Below are 25,408 nucleotides of genomic sequence, written 5' to 3' on the forward strand. Positions count from 1 at the left end.
GTTAATTATGGTATGTGTCTACTTGATTGCCCTTCACTGAGAGTCTCAGTTGGACTTGATCTTTCTCATCTGTTAAGGTGGTGGTGTCTTTGTTAAGTGAGAGGAGATTAGGCATATGCTCTGATGGGTGTGGATAATCAAGGATAGTTGTATTTTATTGTGAAATGTGAGCAGAGAACTCTTCACACTTGTTCATACTAACTCTCTCCCTCTCCAGGCCCATCCCAGCGCTCCTCCAGAGTAGTTCTCAGAATCAAGAGTCACCAAATAAGTTATATACTTAATAAGTTGACTTTGTCAAGATTTATAATGAAATTTAAGATCATAAAACTACAATTTTAAGTAATTGATGGAACTGGTCTCATTAGAATTATCAGCCTTATGAAATTAGAAAAATCATTTAAGTGATTACGAATAAATCCATAAAGATATCCCATTGCACTCTGGACATTCAGAATTATAGGTGAAGTCATTGACCTCTGCAGATCCCAAAGCATATAATTAATGTAGGTTCTTAAGCATTTACACACCTATCAACAAGAAAGTCCTGCAGTGTCAGCCTCGTGACAGAGCGTGCAGTTCCGGAGGAAGGGAGTCTTGAGTGGTGCCTGCAGGTTGAGGAGGTGTGGATACTCTGAGGATGATGCTATCCCTTGGGGTCTCAAAAGCAATAGTAAGGAGAATCATTTGGGATGCTTCCAGCAAACAAGAATTACAGAATTTTAATACATCACTAAAGGACACAGGAGTGAAAAGAACCCTGGTTCATTTAAACCCTGGCTGCAGAGTCTGGCATGGCCAGAAATTTTGTGAGTTGGAAATGTAGATAAAACCCACAGCATATGCATGATGGTGGAGAAGGAAGTAAAGGAGGGTGCCTCCACCCCTTTGTGGATTTGCTTTCTTGAATCCTCAGGCTCTGAGGCTGCTGAGTCAGAATCTTACAGGAGACCCAATCATGAGAACTTAAGCAACACTTCATTTGCATTCTGATGTGCCTATAGAAAAGGGTGCTCCTAGGCTGTGGGTGTAGCTCAGTGGTAGAGCGTGTGTTTAGCAATCCCCAGCATCCCCCCCCAACCCCCCAAACCAACGTCTTCAAGTTCCAGATGTCTTGGAAGAAAGGTCTGGAAGTCTGTAGCTAGACGGGTCTCAGGAAAGAGCTCCAGGTGAGGGTGTTGTGTGGAGAGCCTTTAGTGACCCGTGTGATTGATGAGATTGTTCAGGAAGGTGTGAAGAAGAGCAGAGGGCCTCGCCTGGGTCCTGCAGATCTTACCATTCAAAGGGTTGAGTGTGAAGAGAGTCCAGCCCAAAATTGAGAAATTGTTCATAGAGGAAGAAGGAGCACCAGGAGGAGGAGGACCGCGGCAGCAGGTGTTTCGGGAGTTGCTGGAGGAGAAAGGTGAAGGCAGGCAGGAGTGTGTGTCCTGAGCTGTGAGGTGTTGACGGAGACTTGAGTCCCAGAGCCGGGGCCTTGGAGGACTGGGCACTGCACCGACTGCTCCTCCAGACTCAAATGTCAGTGTGTTCATGATTCGGGGTGGAGAAGGACGGGAGCTATAGAGCAAAAGGGTTTCCAAGGAAAATCGGAGTCAGGGCATAAGATGGCTGTCGAGCTCACTAAGATAAGCTGACGATCGTGCAGCCTAACTCATTGGTAATTGGCAAATAGAAGCCAGATTTAATAAAAGATGGGCAAAAGATAAAGGGGAGTTTGGTGTTGAAAGAAAGTAAGAAAGGATTATGGCTAAAAGGATAAAGTCAGAGGAAAGAGTGTGCGTCTCATCCACGTTGTGGGAAGCTAGGGCTCATCGGGAGCAGAGGAAAGGAGACCATCATCTTCACCTTGTACCTCCTGGTGAGGGACATTGCCTGGCAGCTTCTCTTTCCTCCCGTCTTTGTAAGAACAGGGCCTCCAGGGTACTTTCCAGAGGCCTGAGGCCCTCCTTCCATCACGACTGTCCCCAGCATTTGCCTTCTTCAGGCTTTCTCAGGACCGTGACTGGCTACCTGGCAATGTCACTTTTTACAGGAGGTTGTATAAAAGAAGCCCCTAATTAGAGAGTTTGAGTCTTTGCAGGTGACACTTGACTTGGAACACGTAACTGAACCCCGAGAGGGTCCTTTCTCGCTGGGATTTGTCCACCCCAGCTGCCTGCCTCACAAGTACGTGGGAGTGCGAGGGCACCTGGTACAGTTGTATGGAGTCTCCTACAAAACCACAAGGTGGCATTTCCTGGAGGAAGACCACACATGGCTTATCACATCAGCATATCATTTTAGCCTTTGTAACCTTTTTCAGAGATCTTTATCAGGCCCAGTCTTGACTTTTGAGCTGACCTGAAATTCAACAGTGACTAGAATTCGGGGAATTTTTGTGAAGACCTGGAGAGGAACCATGTCTGTGGTTTAAAATAATGGGGGGTGGGGGGCGGAGAGTAAGTAACACACTGAGAAACCGAGCTGCCTCCAGTGCACGTAAGGTAAAGGAGAGGAGAGCTAGTGATGTTTCTTGGGGCTGAGACCTTAGGGTACCACACAGCTCTTTTCCATCTCCAAAGAATAAACTCTTTAAGAACCATATTTAAACTGTGTTCTAAGTGGTTAGTTAAATACAGAAAAGAAAAAAATTTACTATCAAGTTTATGAAGTGTTAGGTTGGGAGGTTTATTTGGGGGTGTCAAGGACTGTGATGGGATTTTTAAAAATATCCTAAGATGGGTCAGTTTGCTATAGTGCAGACAGACTGGAATTATTAAAGCAGAATGATCTTGAATGTGTTATTTTAGAATGCGTTTCATTAAGATAATTACATGCTCTATACGCTGCCGTGCTTTAATTTCCACTGAACATGACATATGTTTGTGTTTTCAGTTTTATTAAATTAGTTTCTCTTTTTTTTCCCTTTCAGAGAGCATTAGGTAATCAAAAGTCCACAGTAGTTGAATTCAGCAATAAAGATGCCTCTGAAATTAACAGTGAGCAAGATAAAGAAAATTCCTTAATCAAAAGTGAACCAAGAAGAATTAAAATATTTGATGGAGGGCAAGTACAAGTTTTACTTCTGAAATGTACATTTAAACTTACTTTTTAAATGTACATTTTGCTTTCATGTGAATGAAGACTTACGAGTGCCAACTTATATATTTAAATGTTGCAAGGTTTCTTAGCTTACTAATAGAATCTTTGGGGAAAGATAGGTATTGGTATTGTGTTAAATAATTCCAATTTGATGGAGAAAATGATGAATAGAAGGCAGCTGAGAATTAAATTTTCAGAGTGAGCCCCAGGTATCATGCTGATTTACAATAAGGAATGACTTGTAAAATTTGCTCTAAAAGAGATGAATTTATTGCCTATTTGAAAGCTTTTGTGTATTTTATTATGAGAAAAACAAACTGTAAAATCAAATTATAGTGAAACTTAGAAATTTCAGTACTTTTGTAGCTGTGATTGAATATAGCAGTGGAGAAAACTTTTAAACCAGTGTCTTACAACCAGGAAAATATTTTTAAATTAAACATAATATTGAACAAGTTTGTTTGATCAGAACTAGCTGTTAGAACATTAAAGTGTTGATGTGAAAAACAAATATTCTATGACATGTCCATGAAATTTCATATGTTGAGTGTAAAAGTTGTGCTTTATTTTTTTAGGTTGGATTTTAATCGTCAATATTTTCTCAAAGACATAGTGTCCAATCTTCCTATTCATTTTTTCTTTTCTTTAAATTAGGTACAAATCAAATGAAGAGTATGTGTATGTCCGGGGCAGGGGAAGAGGAAAGTACATTTGTGAAGAATGTGGAATTCGTTGTAAGAAACCTAGTATGTTAAAGAAACACATACGAACCCACACCGACGTCCGCCCCTACCACTGCTCTTACTGTAACTTCTCCTTTAAGACAAAAGGTATGAGCCCACATTGCTTCTGGGTCCTCAGTAGCTTAAAGGGACTGCATTTTATCTTCTCAACATTGTAGTTTTATTTTTTGTTTCTAAACCCTTTGGGAAAACAATTTTAATTCCACATTTTTAGAGAATATGGAATAAATGTGTCATTTTAAAAGAAGCAGCTGCCCTTTTGCTGTAATTTTGCTCCCCAAATTATAGTTGTATGACATAATGGTGAATACCGCTTCAGAGATATTCTCTCTCAGGCTGAAGAAGAAGAAGAAATGTTCAGGATAACAAGTAAATTCATCTGGGTCCTAAAAAACTAAAGAAAAATTTTAAACACTAGCACGGCAAACATTTACCGTAGTCACTACTCTTGTGCTTTATCGTGTAGACACATAATGCCATTTCCTTTCTTTTTCTTCATGATACATTTTCTTTTTGCCCAATACTGTTGGATTTTAGCTTCAAAAAATTTTTAACATTTTTAGTATTGAATGTTTATAAAGAGATCTCTCATCTAGTTATTAAAATCATTTAGATCCCTTTTGTTTTCTTTATGTTTTTATTTAACTCATAAGCCTTTATTTAAAAGTAATTTTACCCTGTAACGTTTCCTGCTCCACATAATGGATACAGTACTATAAAATGTTTGCTTTCTCCTTGTTCAAGAATCATTACATGGCAGTTCGTTACTTGATATTTTAATGCTATGTACGATTCTTAAAAAAAAAAAACACAAAAAAACGAAACAACTCTTCACCAAATGTAATCATGAAAATGTCTGTATGGAGGAACAATTTCTGTAAAGTGTTTTTTTCGTAATCAGTTTTTTATAAAAAACTGATTTGTTTTGTCCCCTTTCTCATCTTTTTTGTTGTTTTCCTGTTGTATCCTTGTCTTCACACTTTTGGTTATAAAACTTGACCAACCCATTAGCAAAATTTGCTATGCCTTGTGGGTAGTGTTTATTGGCATTTAAAGAGAGTTATAACATGTAGCAACTAAACAGCTAAACAGTTAGCTGTCTTCAAATGCCAATAGCTGCCTGAAACGAGAATAATGGAAAAAGCAAAATGTTCTTCAGATAGCTTTGAACGCTCCTGTAAGGTTTCAAGAAGTCGGAGGAGTTGGGAGGAACATGGCTCAGTGGGAGCTTCATGGTGATGCAGAACCCCCTGGAGGTGGGGGCAGCTTCAGGGTGGTTTCCCAGGTCTTGGGTGAGGACTCTGATAGGAGAGAGTACTTTGATCTTTTAACCTCATTTATTACTTTTTCTTGTGATTAGAAAAAAGAAACATCAGTTAATTTCTAGTATGGGGCTAGGAGCATATTTAAAAGGCCAACACTACCAGTAAAAGATGACCAGGTACAGAATGGTGTTACCAAGAACAGGAACATGAAGGTGTAATATGAAATGAATAGTTCTCAATAGAAAGAAGAAAGGAATCAGGATATTCTAGAAATCAGTTCTCAGAATAAGAGCAAGCAAGGAAGGGTCAGGCTCAAAATGGAAAACCAGATTTCTTGGTGAGGAAAAATGTTATGAGTCCCCAAGTATTAATGTTAGTGGACTAACTCAAAACACATTGTGCAATATTTTAAATAAATGCTTATTAAGTGGACAAAACATGATGCCCCCTGAGGAACGAGCCTTTTCTGTCAGCAGTTTCCATGTCCTGTATTTCTCTAATATGCTGCAATCTGAACTCGCATTAAAGTTTTTGCTTTGTCAGGCAAGTCATGTGGAGTTACAGTGTGTAGTTATTTCAATGAGACTACCCTAGCTAAGGGGACTAGTGAAGGAAATATTAGAAATGTTTTATTTCCCTATTCTTAATGTGACAGTCCTCAGTTTTTAGGGTCACATTCTTTTCTGAAGTATGTACCTTTTGTGAATCAATGTAAGCCAACCCCATAGCACCTTTTAATGGTAGCTCTAAGGTGGAGCTTTTTTATTTAATTAGGCTGTGGGTTTTGTTCAACTTTCTTTCTTTCTTTCTTTTTTTTTGGTGATCCTAGCAAATTCAACTGTACTTCTTATTGAGTGTGTGGTTCTTAGCAAAGAGAAATAGCAAGAGTCACAGCGTGCTGATAAACACGCATGCTGGGCTCCAATGCTTCTGACTTACGGCTTAGAAATCTGTAGTGCTTCATTTGTCTCTTAGTTTATTTCATGAATACATTTCAAAAATAATTTTAATTAATTTCCTGATTGTGCTTTTAAAGGGCAGTCAGCAGAAAATATATGTGAATTTACATCTCTGCAAGAGTAAGTCCCGTTTATGTCACAGAAAACTAAACTGTAGCTATGAGAGTCCAGAAGCAACACTTCCCATGCTTTCTAAAGGATTTGGATAAATTTTCTGGTAGATTTCATGAACATTTATCTCTTAAGTTAATACATTAGTACAGAAGAGTTACAGCATTTCTGTGGGATATTTGCATTTAAATATGCACATTTTGTATGTTTAAAAGGTAAATTTTTATTTGAAATTACCTAGGAGATTGATTAATAATAACCACTAGTGCAAGTTGTGAGAAACTATGCTTATTAAAATGCAGATTGCAAAATTTGCCTGGTTACAATAATATTTTAACTTCTTAGCAGAAAACCTACTATGGCTGTCCACCTAGGGAACAAAAGCATTGTGAAAGGGAACCGTTATGGACCATATGGTTTGGTTTGTCATATTGTTATTACAGTAAAAGCATTTTAACTTACAAGTGGAAATTTTAGCCACTTAAGGTGGCCAAATTATTTTATAACTTTTTAATATGAAAACTTCAAAGCTCTTATAGAGAATTAGAGATCCGTATAATGTGCCCATCATCTTTTGATAATCTTTAGCATTTTGCCATTTTCCTTCATATTTTATTTTTTAAGTATATTTAACATAAATGTCAGACATCACCAAACCGTTTAAGCCAGGTGTTCTGTTCAGAATGACATCAGTCAGTCTGACAGGCACTGTCTGGTCCAGGCAGCCTCTCACACTGGCAATCCTCAAACACTCAGTTCTAGGCTGCTATGATAGTATGATGGAACATCCTATCCAGCGCCAGAATGGGCTTGTATAAGTGTAACCAGTTGCACACACTTAGAGTATTTGTCAAGAAATGGAAGTTTGTAAATATAGTAAATTTGCACAGGCTTCTCGTATTGCAAACTCCAAATTTGAACCAATGATTCAGAAATTTTTAGCTCTTCTAAAGGCTCTTCTCAAATACCAGTTTGCCCTCATCCACCAAGCTCAGTAGATTTTTTTGTCTTCTGAAGAAAGATATAGTTTGCCCTTATTGGCTGTGTTTTGGTATCTAGACTTTTCCACTCAAGATGCTTGGTATCCTCCAGGGAATCTGAGCTGTCCCCCTTCATTTATTCATGGTCACATGGGTCAAATGGGCCCTATTATTCCCAGTGACCCTCGTGATACCTGCAGAGACAGATTCAGCAGGTGCCACGGGAAGCACCCATAGGGACACTGATAGGAGACATCTAGTCAGTGCATGAAGTGAATTCAGTGCAGCTGTTTCTTTCTCCTGTTTCACACACAGAGAAGTACTGTTATTTAAAATGACCCAAATCAATTATCTGAGAATCAAGCTTAACTTTTTAAAATGTAGATTCCCAGGTGACAAAAACAAACAGACTCAAAGCTAGCGTAGTAAGCAGATAGGGGACTCAGTCAGACTTAGGCCTGCAGGCCTGGGTTTCAGTGCTTGTCTTGCAGTGGAGTCTGAGGCCGCTGGCTCTCCTGCCCTCGACTGTAGGCCTTGTGGAAAATAGACGATTTGTTTAAAAAATGCAAAACCCAACCCTTCCATGTACAAAACAAGACAAAATAAAAACAGAAAGTGGGTGATGTGAAACCACTGAAGCTCTGAGGCCCTGGACCGTTGTGGCACAGCCACCAGGTAGAGACCTTCCACAGCCCGGTCCTCAGGACTTCACGGGGACCATGGCGCTGAAGCTAGATGACAGGTAGAACCCAGCAGCCTGCAAGGAAGCAAACTGCTACCAGAGAGAGCCGGCAGGAGAGAACCAGCTCGCGCTCCAGGCACTGCAGGCCAGAGCGCAGTCTGAGTGGGACTTCAAACACGTGAAATGCTCCCAGAGATAAATTTGGAACAGTGAATAGAAACCATAGCAAGAGTAAACACTATCAGAAAAGGAAACAGATTTGAAAAAGACACTATTAATAAATGATGAGATCATTACAACTTATAGATACCAGTATTTTCTTTCATTCAAATTTTATTTATTGAATTTGTTTAGCCACAGTCGTGTACTTTTGCTTAAAATAGGAATGGAATTTGCTAGTGTTGACAAATGTAATAGCAAAATAATAATTTATATGTAAGCTTAGTAAATATTCTTTTCTCTTAAGGAAATCTGACAAAGCACATGAAGTCCAAGGCTCACAGCAAGAAATGTGTGGATTTAGGCGTCTCAGTAGGTTTAATAGATGAACAAGATACAGAAGAATCAGGTAAGGCTTTAAACCATGTTATTCACAAATGCTGTGTACAGTGCACTGTTGTTTTGCACCCATACTCTTTTCCTCATCCAAATTACTACTTAATTCCTGTTTTCATTACCTCTTATTTATCCTGTGTCATGGACTAACCAGTTTTCCCACCTTGAGTTTTTTTCCTTCTCCCATCTCTCTGCAACCATGTGAAGTCACTCTCCCTGAAGTGGGCGTCTGAGCACTACTCCTCTGATCAGAGTGTCCCACCGGCTCCCATTTGCCTACCAAATAAAGTGCCAACCACTTGACCTTAATTAAAATCTTTTGTAACCTTCCGCCGCCTGCTTCTACATCCTCATTTCTTACTCTCTGCCACCCCCATCACTCTTGAGCTTCCTTCTTTCATGACTTGAATCCTGTGAACCGCCTGTAGGACCCTCACTCCCACACAGTCCCACCTCCTGCTCTGCATGAAGAGTCTCACTGCCTTCAAAATGTACTGGAAATCCACCACCCCCACGAAGCCTCCTCTGATTTTCCTTCCTGCACCATATGGAACAGTATTTCCCTTCTTTGAACTCCTGTGGTATTTAAGTTTCTTCTCTGAAAGCATGAATCCTCTCTGCCTTGTTTTGGGTAATTGTGGCCACCCCCCACACCCCCACCCCCGCTTCTGCACCTGTGCAGCATGAGCAGAGTTCCTGCCTGGGATGAATGAACACTGGTCCCAGCAGACCAGAGCACTAGTACAGGGCTTTGTATACAGTGGCTGCACCATAAGTATTTGTTGGTAAAGCATTTGGTTGTTTGTCTGAAATGTTCATTATTTTGAAAAACTTGATGGCTTTTTTTTTTTATAACAGTGTTAACAAATTTAAGTATTTATCTCTAACCAGTTTGGAGGGAGAATAAACCTGTTCATCTGTTCTGACTAATCAAAAAATGGTGAATGTCTTTTACAAAATTTCTTTTTAACCCAAGGAATTATCAACACGAGAGAAATTTAAAAAGAAAAAAAAAAGATGCCCTGCTATTTTTTAAGACTGCCCTAACTTAAACATTCATCTGCTTGCTGCATTTTTCTTAATTGGCTGATATAAAGAAAATTTCCAAAGAGAAAATAATGAGGACATCATTGAAAATATAGGTTAAAGGATCAAGCCATTTGATCCCATCTGACAAGTAGCAAAGTAGTAAATGAATCAGCTCGATTTTATTTCTAAAGATGCAAGAGTAATGCCTCCTGTCTTAAGGGTAAGAACAGTTCAGATATAAAAAGCTCGGAAATGTGTGTAAGAGATTTGGCAGATGTGTTTATCAACAACTGCTTAGGCAAGGAGCATAGGGAAGGCCACCGGGGATACTGATCCCTGGAGACACAGGCTGTAAAACGAGGACTGTTACAGTGTCTACTGCTGTGCATTCCAAAAATCACATGTGTGTAGAATCCCCTGAACTTTTAAGGTAAGGTACTACTTACATCGTAAATTTGCATAGACGTCAAGTGTAGTTTCTGTTAATAATCATGCATTCTTTACATCTGCTGGCTGGCTGGTTGACTTGCATATCTGTTTTTGCATTTTTCATCTCATTGCAAAAGCATTGACAGCTGATCTTAGACTGCAAATGGAAGTTGGTGGCTGAGCTCCCTGTTAGGATTAGTTAGCCAATGAAAAAGGTGGCGGTTTTACCTGTTTTTTTTTTTTTTTTTTTAAGTTTCATTTTTTTAAAAAATCATTTATGGGAAGGGTCTCAAAATTCCTTCCCAATTTTTATCAAATAATAAAGTATAAATACAAATTCAAAATTCTGATCTTTATGTCAGATGACAGACCTAAAATTCTTCATTCGTTTGCAAACAAAATATATTTTTCTTCTTTTGCTTTATGATAGGCTTGCAGTGTAGGTACAGTAAGCAGTTGTTTTAAACAAATGGCCTTGTGTTCCTTTTATTATTCTCTTGGGGCTTTTAAAAAATATTTCGAGATTTTTTTTTAAATATAAAAAGACTGTGAAGAATTTTACTCCATACTCATGTGTTTATACCAGAGTTGATGATTGTAAATATTTTCTCATACTTACCTCTGTTCCTTCCCATGAATTCAGTGTGTTTTGTTTTGGTTTTTTTTGGACCAGGGATTGAACCCAGTGGTGCTTAACCACTGAGCCACAATCCCCGCCCTTTTCTTGTTTTATTTTGAGACAGGGTTTTTGCTAAGTGAAGTCCTCCTGCCTCAGCCTCCCAAGTTTCTGAGATCCCTGTGTTTTTTTCACAAGCTCAGTAAGCATGACAGCCTTCCTGTCCCTGCGCTGCAGACACACAGGCACCAGAGGGTTTCCCTGCCTTCCATTGAACATCCCTGAGTATATTCATGAGTAGTAGGTGGCTTAGTTCTATGTCTGGATTTTAAATTTGCAAAACAAAACCACTTTCTATGTAGATGTGTGGAAAATTAACCACGCTATAATTTTACATTGTTTTCCAGAAGAGATCTGCAGTTTCCCCACTGCCTTAGCATAATTTTGTCAGATTTTGAATTTTCGGCCAGTTTGATAGATGAGAGTGTGTTGTCTTTTTGTGTGGTCTCATTGTTCTTGGAAAGAACTTCTACTCCATAGAACTGGTGGCAGAGATTGTCTGTGTGTAGCGGTCCCTCAGGCAGGCCACGTTGGGGGCCGGGGCTGTGGTGGCTGCAGCACGGCGCCCTCCTAGCACCAGCCTAGAGTGTCCTGGCTGTTCCGTCTCCTTTGCTGGTGTCTCCGGCCAGCCAGCCTCTGCCCGTGGGCCCCAGGGGTGTGGTCTTCCATCTCTCTGCTTCCTTGGCTGACCCCTGGGCCGTCTCCCCACCATCTTCTCCTGTCTTGTGACTTGAATGCCATCTGGGTACAGATGACGCCTGTTGACTGCAGACTTGCCCACTCGCCACCTCTGCCCAGATGTCCAACAGGCATCCAAGTCGGAACATGCCCGGTCTCTGCGTCACCCCTTCAGTCTAAGGAGCACACCTCCCCTGCAGCGTCCCAAGCTTCCGTGGCATGGCCAACAATCTGACATTGCCTTGGTGTCCCCCATTTTCTCAGTTTGCCTCTCATACCTCCTTCAGGCTGTCTTCAGCAACCGGCCTTCTCTAACCCCGGCCGCCACATCCTCCAATGAGAGCCGCCGTCACATCTGCTGACTTGTGGCTCCTGACTTTCTGTGGCTTAGCCCTGCTCCTCCCAGTCTGTTCTCCACACAGCAGCCAAGGTGGCCTTCTAAACACCATGCCGGTCCTTGGTCCGCCACATCCTGGCAGCTTCCACCCACTCACCCTCCCCTCCACTCTCTCTCAGGCTGGGCTCCACTCCTTCCGCCCTCGCCCACTGGGCTGCAGCTGTGGGCCTCCTCTCATCATGAACACATCTGTGGGCTCCTGTCTCAGGGCCTTTGCACCTCTTGCCACAGTTTGAAATGCCCTCCACCAGACTCCATGACCCTCCGCACCTGAAGAACAGGGATTTTGTTTTTTCGCTGTTCCCAGGGTTGCACCTAGCAGGTAGTGGTAAGTAGCAAACAGTGTAGACTGAATGAACGAGTAGACAGAAATGCCATAGATCTTACAGGAATTAATTCAGTGATGTTATTTTTACAATTTGGTACATTCTTTTTCCATTTAATTCCTTCTCTGGAATTGAATGGTTGCTGACTCGCCACTTAATGCCTTTCCCCTGTAAGCATGGTTCCCTGTACTGTGGCCAGGGTCCGTAGGCATTAGTGAGGTGCAGACAGAATTCATTTAGTAAGATATTAGTCATTAGACTCGACCACTTGACACTTGACGTTTCGTCAGTGCTCTATTTTCTCCTCGATAACAATCTCCCAAAGACCTTTTTCAGGAACTCCAGAGAAGGATAGTTGATTCTCTACTTGACCCATTCGCTCGTTTCTTTACCACTTGACGAAGTCTTCAGTGCGCTCTCCATCCTGCCGGAGCCCTTGGTCCTGCTGATTTTGGGGTGAACCAGACTTGGCAGGGAAGGGCTGTGGATGGCCATGTTGTTGCAGAGGATGCCCAGGGGGCCCCAGAAGGAAGGGAAGGGAAAAATAAATTTAAAAAAGGAAGGAAGGGCTTGTCCGTCCTGCATTGCTTCAAGGGGAAAGCATGGGCAGAGGAGGAGGGCAGGGGGGCAGGCCTTCTAGCCCCGGGGATTTGTGTGGGCAACAGCGCACAGAGAGGGAGAAAGGAAAGCGCCTTAGGACGGAGGATAGGAGGGTCAGGGCGTCGGCCTGGGGAGGGCTGGCAGACAGGCGCACTGGGCCAGTCCAGGGGGAAGCGGTCTTTCCAGGTGTGGATTTCACTACTCGTTGCTTCTTCAGTTACAATCAGAGTTTCTGCCATCGCAGTTTATGTCAGGTTCTTCATGTTTTCACACTTGGGGACCATCACTTTTTAGATACAGTTTTTAGTGTTTTTGTTGTAAATAGTCAACAATCCGTATAGTATTTCTTTGATTAAGACCATCTAATGTTTGCAGGGGGTTTAATCAACTAAAGCCATTTAAAGTCATTGCCTTTTTAGGACCAAGTACAACTGACTTTTATCCCATATTATTTTCGAATGTTCTGAAAAATGGAGACAAAAGATAATGGAGCTTTTAATCTGTGACCCTGGAATTTTCATTATTGAGCACGGGGCTTTTTTGTTTTGGGATTCTTGCTACTGCAAACGTGGATTTGGACAGTACTGGCTAAAAGAAGCAAGGGCTCATTAGGAGGATGGTCCTCTTCGGTAATAACAACGTTAAACAGCACTGCGGGGGGAGCTTCGCGTGGAGGGCGAATGTTTTTAGGAGGAAGTCCTCGGGGCTTCCACGTCCCTCGTTCTCCACCAGATGGAGCCTGGCAGCCTGGGTGGGAAGTCTGATGGGATTCTGCCTCTGACGCCCAGTTCTGTACATGTGTGTGTCCGTGTAGGAGGCTGAACTTGGAAATCTTGATTTTGTGGATTAGGGAGTGTTGGTTCTCCGGGATTGATGTCTGCCCCACCGGTTATCCTCCTGGGATAGGTCATGTGCAAGACGAGGACTTAGCTGGTTCTGACGTCAGGGCCTCTGCATTTGTTTTAAAACTCCGTGCTTATCAGCCCTGGGGGGATGTTATAAGGGTAATAATATATTCTGTAAAGTGTTTCCTTTTCTATCCACTGTATGTCCTGTGGAAAATACAAATTTTTAGACATGGTAGGAGTAGAGGAAGTGGCTGAATTTAAAAATCACGGAGAATAAATGCTCTCAGGTCCTGCACTTTTTAAGTTTTGAGGTGTAGTCTGCCCGTGGCTTCGTGCTTGGGCCCAGGTGGGCTCAGCATCCAGTGCCCCCGAGTGCAGGGCTGGCGTCTGATGCTGGGGTTCCTCACTCAGGGCAGCTTCCCCTTGTAGGGATCAGGCTTGTGGCAGCAGCTCCCAGGACCAGCCAGCACTCAGGGTCCTCCCACCGTCCTTAAGAGTGCTGCTGGACGGTGTGCCCTCCGTTTTGTGGACCTAATGATGGCAAATAGATGAAGGACGACATGAGGTTGTTCAGCGTAAGCTCACATAGCACCTCACCGGCCAGCGTTTCCCTTGGATGACGAAGAGCCTCGTCACGTGCTGTCGTGATACCAGAGTCGTGGTGCCATGTCTCGGATTCTTGGTCTGACAGAACCTAATTCTCGGCTCGCTGCCCTAGAACACGCTGGAATCCTCAGAGATCCCACCTGCTGCGTCTGCACCAGACATCCAGCAGGTGCCGCGGTGCTGCCCGCAGCCGTGCCAGCAGTGGTCCTGTGGCTCCTCAAGCCTGTCTTGTGCCTTCACACTGCTGTCACTGAGGGACATCTGGACTAGCTCAGTGGAAAGTGGAAACCTGAGATGACCAGCAAGCACCTTCATCCCCTAGGTTTTCTGATTTCAGATGACATTTACTGTTGAATCATGGTAACAAAGTACAGATGCCTACTGTATGATACAGTGATAAAGGAAAGTAGGTGACCCGATCAGGAGCCACCTGTCTTTTTAGGAATCAGCTCTCTGAAGCATCAAGTCTTGAGCAACATGAAAATTTGTGACATTTTCTTCCCCAGATAGCTAGGTAGGCTGGCACCTGCCTCTAGTCCCAGACACGCAGGAGGCGGAGGAGTTTAAGGCCAGTCTGGACAATGTAGTAAGACCCGGTCTCAAAAAAAAAAAAAAAAGCCTCTAGGTTTGGTAGCCACACTTCAGGTTTCATACAGTGGGACAGCTGTTATGTCAGGAGCAGAGGCCACAGTTCCTTAAGAAGGACTATCAGATGGGGGCACCCTTTTGTGAAAGTCACATACACCTAAACAGCTGGTGGTACTAGGATATGCAGAAACGTCCCACTTATTTAAGTCTTGCTTACCTCAGACAGTGGGAAATGGGGTAAACTTTAAAAAACAAAAATGCACAATTTAGGAGACTTGATTCTAGATAGAAATGGCTCAGAATTAGCCAGACTCTGCGAAACAGAAGCCTAAGGAGAGTGTTTTTAGGTTGTTGGGACTCCTTCCGATCATCACTTGATCTTTGCTGTAGAATGATTATGGTCATCACCAGGAAAGGTCTCTGAGCTCTCACTCATGGAACAAAACGTGCCCAGCACCCAGGAGCCAAGCTGTTGTGCGGAGCGTGCTGGTGCACCATTCCGTGTTGGCAACTCCACATTTGGTAAGGCCCTGGTCAGCTCGTGGCTTTCTGGGAAGTGCAGGTCATTTTAGGTGTGCTGTATTTAGTCCTCCACGCTGCCCTGTTTTGTTTTTTACTGAAAACTGTCTCCAGACTGATCTTGTCCTTACTTCAGCGTCTCCTCCTGGCATTATCTTCAGTCTTTTCTTTTTCTGAAGATCCTGAGTCTCTTCTTCCTCTGCCCGACTCACTGTGCCCCCTGTTACTCTCCAGCTGGCCTGCATGTTCCCAGTGCACAAAGGTCAATGTGGAAATGGTGTGAATAAAGGCCACAGACCCTACTGCCCTCTGCAAAAGTGGGTTATGTGACTACCCATCTCATCCTTCAGCAGATGAACTCTTGTTCCCGTTCTCAGTGGAGTAAACTCAGGGGTGTTGGGAGACATCTATTTTTAATCAAGCAGAGGGAATTAGAAATTTTGGGGAGCCAACCATTAAAATTTGGAATCTGGCATTTGAAAGAAGTTTCCACTTCGTTTAAAATTAGCAGCTCAAGCTGTAATTATAGTATATGCTCATGAAAAGCCTAATCCTTCCAACCCCACTGACGTTTCCTTGTATTCTTGCCATACAAAATTATATAGCCTTAGGGATTTTGTCTTTTGTGTTCTGGGGTTTTGGGGAATACATTTTAGTTTCCACCTTTTGTGTCAAAAAATCATGCCCTTGGCTGTTTGCTTTCCATCCTTTGATCCAAAGAATGTTTGGTCCACAGAATGCTGGACTTCAGTGCCAGGAATGTTAAGTGCACCCTCAGCCGCCCCACAGGGACTGTTAGTGCCGTTGGGGCGGGAGGAAGAGCGCCTTTCTGGTTGGAGCGAAGCACTGAGCGATGGTGCACCTGCAAAGGCCATGCTGCGTCCCAGGTTTCCAAACCCGTGTCTCATTCACCCTTCAAAATGATTTGAGTTAATCTTATAAAAATACTAGCAAAAGTCCTCTTTCTAAATGGAGCCTGTAGTTATCACTGGGCTTCTTAGAGAAAATATTTGTTTCTCCTTTTAAGAATAATTTCCATATCCAATAGGAAACCGTAGTAGGCCTTCAGGTTTATGCTTGAAATAAAGCAGTATTACTGTCATTTATGAGCAACACAGATCTGACAGTTTTTGATTTGCTTCCTAAAGTTGACAGACTTTAGATTCTGGCCTACCACGTACTTACAGGATATTTTCATCCGACAAACAAAAATGTTATTTTGCATACTTTAAGAAAAGTAGCCCAGGTTGCTGCTATGGCTTATCAGGTTATATTTTTAAACATGAAAAAAGCAAAAACAGACAACTCTACCACAAGAGTGTCGAGACCCCAGCGGAGCCCCACTTCTTGGGGGTCCTGCAGCTCTGTCTGTGGCTCTGGCTCCTCCAGCAGGGGTCACTGTCTGGCAGTGAAGGGAGGGCAGGTGGCAGATCCTCCATGGAGTCCTCAGAGGTGGCTTTGAAGTACATCTTCTGGTATTTGCTTCGTGTAAATGTATGGAAACATGTGAAAAAAAGATGTCACTGCATTATGTGCCTTTCTTCCCCCATGAGATAATGAAGGAATTGTTTTTGTGTTGACATATTTTATTGGGTTTCAGAAACATTTATTTATCATGAGTGGGGAACGTGCCTAGGAGGACATGACTTAAATGGGACTTTCAAGGGCCATTCATTTACAAATTGGGTAAGCAGATCTGGATTTCTTGTGTCTCTGCTAGAGTTTCTGATGTCCGCAGAGCTCTGCACTGTTTCTGATGTCTGTCGGGACTCAGTACTGTGAACTCAATATGTTTCTCTCTGTAAATACTAAATACTGTGGCGAAATACTGAGACCATGCAAATACCCTGTTTATTTGTTGATGGGTCTTGTTGGTGGTGTTACTATGGTGTTCTAATTTATTGATCAAAATTTTTCTGTAAGGAACAGTTGCCCTTCATTCATTCATTTTTATCAGTGTGGGCTTGCGGATGCATGTTTTATTCTTTGCGTCATAATTCAGTATCATTGTTATTTATTGCCTGGCTCAGGTTCCAGCGTTGGCCTTTGCCATTGAGAGCACTTTGAGGTCTATTCCTGGTCCTTCCAATGTGTCTTTTTATTGCTTAAGAAATCCCTTACTTTCTGACATCCCAAGATATTCCAGCCCTGTTGTCGACCATTTATCTTAAGGACTCCTGGCTCCTTTGACTAGAGGGAGGTATTTAGAAAGCAAGATCCAGGCACTTGCTGGTGTGTACTCATTGCTACTGACCTGTGGCCGCTTCTAGCCCATGCACTGGGTAGAGCTAGGAAATACATGTATGCACACCAGCATTCACGTGCATGTAATGTGCACACACGTGTGCACACACACACACATCATGTGTGACTGAAGTCTGAGTCCATACCAGTTCTTCCAGGTCTAGTCCACACAGCAAAGCTTAGCCTTCTCCATTTCCTTCTTTTTAACTTCTTTTACCCAAAATGGAAAACCTGCTTCTCATCTATAATTGACCACATATGACCCAGTTCTAGGAATCCTGAATAAGCCCCCTGTCAGAAGCAGGCTTGCAGCTGCAGAGCTGCATGAGCGGGGCAGCCTGCCCTTGGCCTTCCTAGTGCACAGCCAGACTTACTTGCTTAGGCTCCACAGAACCTTCCTTCCCCACCCCCCTGAGTGTGTTCATGGGATTCTTCTGTGCCGGCCAGAGTCATCTGTCTCTGGAGTTTGACAGCTGGGATCTTTGGGTTATAGAGTGGTACATGTTTTAGCTTGAGAAGAAATTGCCACACTTTTCCAAAGTTGCAGTTCTGGCACTTACATTCCTGTCATCAGTGGGGAGAATTCTCTATTTCTGTTTTATCTTTTGTGTGTGTGTGTATGTGTGTGTGCGCGTCCACGCATGTGCTTATTAGTTACACATGGCTGTAGAATTACACTGGTCGTGTATTCCTATATGTACAAGGAGAGTTATATTCGATTCATTCTACTGTCTTTCCTGTTCCCATTTTTCCTCCCTTCCCTTCCTTCCCCTTTGTCTAATCCAGTGAACTTCTCTTCTTCCTACCCGCACCCCATACTGTGAGTTAGCATCCACATGTTAGAGAGAAGTCAGCCTTTGTTTTTTTGGAATGGGCATATTTCACTTAGCATGATGTTTTCCATTTCTGTCATTTACCATCAAATGCAGTAATTTCATTCCTCTTTAAGGCGAATAGTACAATTTATTTGCGGAGGGCACAGGATCCTGAGCTGGGCAGTTTCCTCGTTGTCATTACTGTGTTTTTCCTTTGGAGCATTTTCTTCATTCTTCTTAATAGTTTCCATCTCTCTGTTGAGAGTCCCCCTGATATGGCCTGCTGTCCACCTTTCCTGTGAGAGCCTTGGACATACTCATCGTCATTGTTTCAGCGTCCCTGGCAGCTCTGATGTCTCGGTCATGCATGACTCTGGTTCTTAGTCTGCTTTTCCTCCCCTCTTTGCGTGCCTGTGATTCTGTGTTGGAAGCTGGACATTGCGTCCGACGGTGGAGAGCCCTGGGAATGCCTTTTCTCCTCAGACGCGGGAGTCTCTGAGAGCCTTGCTGCTGTGCCTGTCCTCGCTGCAGAGGCTTCAAGTCCCCGCGGGGCCCTGTGTTTTGGGTGGGTTGGTTACAGGAGCGCCGTCTCAGGCATTCTGGTTTCGGGTCTTCCCTTTGCACTGCACCTTAGGGACAGGGCAGTCTCTCTGTACCCTCTTGCTCTTCGCCTGTCTGCTCCCAGCTGTCTGTTCCTCAGAGCCCTCAACTTGGCACCTGGGGAGGGTGCGGAGGGAAGGCCATGCCACCTCTGTTCTGCCTGAGCCTCTGTCTAGACATTCACTACCTTCTCGTGTTTCCGGGCCTCGGCTTTCCCAGTGCTGCCCTCCCTGGGAGCTGAACCGTGTCTTTTCCTGCTCCTGTCCCCATTGCCTTGAGTTTTCACCATGTCCTGAGGACCTCGGTGTCTGGTACCCTTCCCCTTGCCGGGTGAGGCTCCTATTCCCTATCGGAGAGGGTGAAGTTCTTGGCCTCTCCTGCAAGGCTGCTGCTCTCCTCCTCCAGATCTGACATCAGTGGACACTGCTTAGTGCTCTCCCCTGTGACGGGGGCTGGAGGGGTTCATGACGTAATGCCTGCAAGAGCCCCCGGGGCGCCCGCAGGTCCCGACAGCTCCCAGGTGCCCTAGCCAGCTGTTTGTTCTGTTGACCCTGCTAGCTGAACTCTGCTGCCAGTGTCCTGTTGCCTGTGCCCCAGGTGACAATCTTGCTTCTTTTCCTGCTGAAACTCCCCTTTCAGCGGATTCTCTAGGACCTCAGCTTTTCTGTGGAATTGGGAAATGTCATAGATTCGAAGTGAGCCTACCCTTTTGTGTTTCTAAAGCAGTAGTTTTCAAGGTAAGCGAGACCCGTCCCGGGTGGACTTTGCAGCAAGCCTGGCCTCTGATGAAGTTAGCCGTCCCCAGTGACCAGCTCCAGTCATCCGGCTCCCTGCTCTTTTCTGCTTCCCCCTAAAAATAGTATTTCCTCTGGCACCAACAGGCTAATCCAAGTCAAATTGAGGTGACGTGCCAATTTTAGAATTTTAAACGTCAGACAAGATGCCAGAGAAGAGGCATCTGAGGCCCTGGGAGTCCACGCACACACCCAAACCCACCCGGTGGCATCCCCAGCACAGCCCCTGGTGGGATGCAGAACACTGATATTATTTTGTAGATTTATTTATTTAATAACATAATAGTAGGTGCCTGAAAGCAAAAGGCTCATAAAGTCTCATATTAAGGGAACTTAAAATGTTTTATCTTTGAATATTTTAATTAGAAACTAACACATATGCATGGTAAATAACATGAAAATTTTAGTTCTTTCCATTGCCTAGAAATGATTGTCTTCAAATGTTTGGGGCTAGGCGTTCTTTGAGACTTTTCTCTAAGAATGTATCTTTGCCGGGTATAAAGGATACTGAAGTTAGTATTTGGGAAAGCCAGGAAAAATGCCTGTTCTTTTTTTCTCCTCTTTGCATTTTTTTCCCTTTTTAAAAAATGGCAGTGGTTCCCCTCTCATCCCCAGGGGATACTTCCCCAAGACCCTTGGTGGGTCCCTGGAACCTCGGGTGGTACAAAAGGCTCCGTGCCCTGTGTTTTCCCCATGTGCACGGTGACCAGTCAGTGGCACCCGGAGGAGCTCAGTCGCACAGCTGCAGCGTGTACGGTCGTGGGTGGTCTGCGTGGCCCCTGCTGCCCGCTCCCTTCCTGTAGGGTGAGGTGCCACGCGCCCTGGGAGGAGGTAGGACGAGGCTGGAGGTGTGGGCCACGTCCTACAGGCTGGGCCACTGCTGGCCTCCTACTGGCACACCAGCACTGTGGTGCCCGGGCCTCGAGCTGAACCACGGACAGGGCGGGAACCGTGGGCAGCATGGACACACCGACCAGAGGCAGTGCACCCCAGGTGGCAGGTGCAGCTGAGCAGGGGTGCGTCACGCCGCTCAGAGTGATGTAGGTTCAAACTGCACCTGTTTCTGGGATTTTTAATACTTTTGGACTGTCGTTGCCTGAAACCGACTGAGGTGATGCCACAGATGCCACTGGTGCCGTGAGTGCAGATGCAGACGGGGCTGCGGGAGTGCCCTCCTCGCACCCTGGCCCGGGGGCGGGGTTGAGGCGGGGTCAGGGAAGGGGGCGGGGCCGGCTCCAAGAGCAGCCCCTGTTGAAGAGGTGGGCTGTTAACCCAGTCCCCAGGACAGGCTCTGAAACTCCCTGACCTTCTCGAATATTCTGTGTTAAGCTCCCTCTCGCCTGAGGCTGTGACTCTGGGTCCCCCTTCCTGTGAAAACTCGTATCAGAGGGAAAAATGACCGGGAAATTTATCACTTTTCTTGGAAACTTTTTAAAAATAAAGAGAAGGTGGCTTGATTATCAGAAGAATATTTCTACCCAGGGAACAGAGGGAACATCTACAGAACTGCCAAAGATTAAAGAAATTATTTGGCTCAGAAATCAAAAGCCATCAATTTTTTGTGTGTTTTTAATTTGTTTAGTAAAAGGAAGGTTCAAGGAAGTAGGAAGAGGGGCGGGAAGTGGGGACTCAGCGGTCCCCTGCGTGCCCTCAGGAGCGTCTGCTGGAGGGTGTTTAGGTGTACCCTTTGAGGCTTCACTTCCCACTCTGTTCGGCTCGGCCTGGTGAATCCCGCTTTCGAGGTCCTGCCGTGCTCTTCCTCGCGTGCCTGCCCTGCTCTGCCCTACCCTGCCACTGCCCGTAGCTCTTTCTCCTCTCAATCCCTCTTGTGTCCACTGCTTCTCCGTGTCGCCCGGGCCTGGGACGTGCGTGCTGTGGGCAACCCCCAGTGCTGCGCGGCTCTGGACCACAAGGCGGCCTGCCTGCAGAGCCCTGTAACCGCACTCTTGGTTGTCTCATCAGATGAGAAGCAGAGATTCAGCTACGAGAGGTCTGGCTGTGACCTTGAGGACTCTGACGGCCCTGAGGAAGATGACAACGAAAATGAAGAGGACGATGAAGACAGCCAGGCCGAGTCGGGCCTGTCCGCGGCTCCCTCTGTCACCGCCAGCCCGCAGCATCTTCCCGCTAGAAGTGGCCTGCAGGACTCCGCAAGCGCTGACGAGGACGTCAGGATGCCCGAGTGCTGCCTGGGGGCACATGCAGACCCAATGGATGTGCTGCCTAGAGCGCTGCTCACCAAGATGACCGTGCTGAGCGCCATGCAGTCCGACCGCAGCCAGAGGACACACTCTCCAGCCAAGCCCGCACAGCAGGCCTCCAAGCATGAAGGCCAGACAGGTCCTCCCGTGGAGCCTTCCAGGTCAGCTGAGGCTGCAGCCAGGTCCCCCTGCCGTCAGATGTCTGTGGACTACCCTGAATCAGAAGCCCTGCAAAACTCTCTGACAGGAAGGACTGTCGCAGTGACACAGGTACGTTTTAGTACCCCCCCCCTTTTTCCCGTTACACATGGAGAGCCTAAGGAAATAAGGCACCTGTGAGTGATTTATGGCCAAACCAGCTTACTCTTGTGTTAATTTAATGGCAGAAGTCACTTGTGTCCTTTGGAGTCTCGTTAAGTGTTTAAGTCAGCATTCACCTACTGTGTTGTAAATCTGTGAAGGCTCTTGAAAAATATACCCATTTATTATTAATTTGCTTTTTGAAATAAACTATGAATGGGCCAACTGAGAACCAGAACCCTTGGACTTACTTGTCCCACGTTTCCTTGAAATCATCTTTTCACCAGATTGATGTGATGGACTTGGACCACGTTATCCAAATGCCGTGGACTGTGCGCCCCGTTAGCAAAACAGCCACCATTTTTCAGGTCAGAGTGACGGAACATGTGTCAGGGAGTTCACTTGGCTTGAATGACCAAGCCGCGCGGCAGGTCGGGAGAGCTGCTCCCAGGAGCAGCTGCAGGCCAGCCACAGGCCCGCAGAGGACTACAGACTGTGCAGCCTGTGTTCCCACCTGGCTGGTGTGACCGGCCAGTAGTCAGCTCTGGGAAAGGCTCGTTCTTGTCACAGGGGTAGTTCTTTCACCACTCCTGGGTATCAGTTGTTGCAGCAGGATTTGTTTCTAAGTGGGATAGATGTCAGTTTGGTAGGTTAACACTGAAGACAGACAAAAGGACTGTAAAAGCTCGGACCTCTACAGACTAGCCAGAATTACACAGCTGTGTTAGTGTCTGAGTTAAATTACATTGGTGTAGAAATTAAGCCAATATATAAATCAATATAGCTCCAGAATATAGATAATGTCAAGAAAAGGCTAATATTCAGATAGACGTCTTGGGCAGAACAGGGATGGGCATGATCCCTTCCAGTGAACATTTCCTTACTTAAGTGTCAGTCACCCCTGCTCTAAGCTTCTCCATCCCCGAGTGTCTCATGCACCTACCAGGCCTAGAAATCAGTGTCAGCAGATATTCCCAAAACTTTGGAACAAGGAGGAAATATGAGTGACTAACAGCCTTTCCGGGGCAGCTTCATCATGAACAATGTTAGGGTTAATTTTTCCCGAGTGAGTTAGCGCTCACGGGCACTAATCTCACAGTCACTGACAGCTCCTAGTCTGAGACGGAGTTGGCGGTGCTGGGAATAACAGCAGCCGCAGCACTGGGAATTTAACTGTGGCCACCTGTCAGTTATTCTCAATAGAAATTGTGATGAAATACAGGAAATTGGTTTGAAAAATGCAAAGCTGTAAACAAAACGTTCCTGTTATTTGTACTAGGAAAGACATTAAGGATGCAGATTTCTTAGATGGACATTTATTTCTAAAACTCAAAATGTAATTTTGAGCAAGCTTATTGTTATAAAATGCAAATGTTCATACTCTCACCACATTGAGAAGAACAGGTGGAGCACTAGCGTTTTAGCTTAGTGGCTGAGAAAGCTCTGCCATCAAAGGATCATTCTCTCTTGTCTTTCAGGACACGTCATCTGCCAGACTCCCTTCTGCTGCAGTGGAGCTCAGTGCTCAGCCTGCACCAGGGGCTCCTCCCGTGGCTGCTCAGGAACAAAAGTCACCACCGCAAGTCGCCCTCCCCGTGCCGCCAGGCCTGCCTTCCGCCCACACGCACTTGTTTAGCCACCTCCCCCTGCATTCCCAGCAGCCGTCCAGGACACCCTACAACGTGGTGCCGGTGGGGGGCATCCACGTGGTGCCCGCCGGCCTCACTTACTCCACGTTTGTGCCCATTCAGGCTGGGCCAGTGCAGCTCACAATTCCTGCTGTCAGTGTCATTCACAGAACCGTGGGCACCCCTGGGGACACGGGCACAGAAGTTCCCAGCACTACAAATCCCGCGGGGGTGGCGGAGCTGAGCGGCGTCGTGCCGTGCATTCCCATCGGCCAGATCCGCGTGCCCGGCCTGCAGAACCTGAGCGCCCCGGGCCTGCCGTCCCTCACGTCGCTGAGCATGGAGACCCTGAACATCGTGGGCCTGGCCAACGCCAGCATCGCCCCGCAGGCGCACCCGCCGGGGCTGGCGCTCAACGCTGTGGGCCTGCAGGTCCTGGCCGGGACGCCCTCGTCGCAGAGCAGCCCCGCCCCGCAGGCGCACCTCCCCGGCCTCCAGATCCTCAACATCGCCCTGCCCACGCTCATTCCCTCCGTCGGCCAGGTGGCCCCCGACGGCCCGGCCTCCCAGAGCAAAGCGTGTGAGCCGCTAGCCAAGCAGACTTCGGCGGCCAGCGCTCAGCAGGTCAGCAGGACCGAGTCTCCTCAGGGGTCACCTCAAGTCCAGCCGGAAAATGCAAAAAACAGGCCGGGTCCACCCGCCCCCGCAGGTGACCGCGCAAGGCTCGATGGCTCAGGTGCCCTGGACCCCGAGAAGGCCGCCTCAGCGAGTCAGGGCAGACCCAGGCCTGAGTCGAGCCGCGGGCAGGGCCAGGCGGCCACCGCAGAGCCCCTGCGGAGGGTGCGGGCGGAAGCCGTGGGCAAGCCGGCCGGCCCGCAGATGGACAGACCCACGGACAGACCGGCGTCCAGGCCCGCAGCTCCGCCCCAAAGGCAGCCCCCCGTGCAGTTCAGCGACGGGAGCAGCGACGAGGACGAGGACAGGCTTGTGATAGCAACCTAGTGGTTTAGTTTTTATTATTTTTTTAAATAACACTTAAAGGTTTCTTTGAAAACCCTCTTTTCCTTAAAGCACATTTTTCTGACATAAACTCATGACTAATCTTTGTGCAATCATGAACTTTTGACCAATAATTGTTGTTTTGTGTCAGCTCCAGCCATTTTTGTACATGTTGTATAGACAATTGTGCCTTTTAGAAGTTTTATGTTTAGAAACTGTACAGATTGTTGAATCTCTCTCTCTATAAAAATATGTTATATATGTATATGAAAAAACCAGGTAGTTATTTGTGTTTAGTAAGAAGAACCCATCAAATAAATCAGATGATTAAATTATATGTTTGCACTGTTGAATATAAATTTTTATGGCCGTGGGGCAGTTTCTGTGTATAAATTAGTATGTGAACTCCATATTTATTGTATTCATAATAGTCTTTGAAAATGGATCTGTCCTCCTCCTTGTGTACGACAATAACTTTACACTTCAGACAGGTTTTCTGTGTTATGAACTGTTTCAGTAAAACATTGTTTACTGACTTTACCCTGGCTCTGTCCTTCTCCTTGTGTACGACAGTGACTTTACACTTCAGGCAGGTTTTCTGTGTTATGGACTGTTTCAGTAGAACATTGTTTACGGACTGACTTTACCCTGGATCTGTCCTCCTCCTTGTGTACGACAGTGACTTTACACTTCAGGCAGGTTTTCTGTGTTATGGACTGTTTCAGTAGAACATCGTTCACTGACTTTACCCTGGC

At 45.5% G+C, this 25,408-nt stretch overlaps 1 protein-coding gene across 5 annotated transcripts in view; it reads left to right on the forward strand.

The window, feature by feature from the left end:
* Window positions 1–25,193, forward strand: part of Hivep1 (HIVEP zinc finger 1) — a 138,970-nt gene extending 113,777 nt beyond the window's left edge. For all 5 annotated transcript variants that reach the window (XM_027948212.3, XM_071613686.1, XM_071613688.1 and 2 more), the window contains exons 5-9: window positions 2,912–3,045; window positions 3,736–3,911; window positions 8,288–8,389; window positions 21,488–21,996; window positions 23,505–25,193. In XM_027948212.3, coding sequence (XP_027804013.2) covers window positions 2,912–3,045; window positions 3,736–3,911; window positions 8,288–8,389; window positions 21,488–21,996; window positions 23,505–24,656 — 2,073 coding nt within the window. In that variant the 3' untranslated portion in view covers window positions 24,657–25,193. The remainder of the gene's footprint in view (window positions 1–2,911; window positions 3,046–3,735; window positions 3,912–8,287; window positions 8,390–21,487; window positions 21,997–23,504) is intronic.
* The last annotated feature ends 215 nt before the right edge of the window (window positions 25,194–25,408 follow it).

This window comes from Marmota flaviventris, chromosome 6, assembly GCF_047511675.1.
Source record: "Marmota flaviventris isolate mMarFla1 chromosome 6, mMarFla1.hap1, whole genome shotgun sequence".
NCBI lineage: Eukaryota > Metazoa > Chordata > Mammalia > Rodentia > Sciuridae > Marmota > Marmota flaviventris.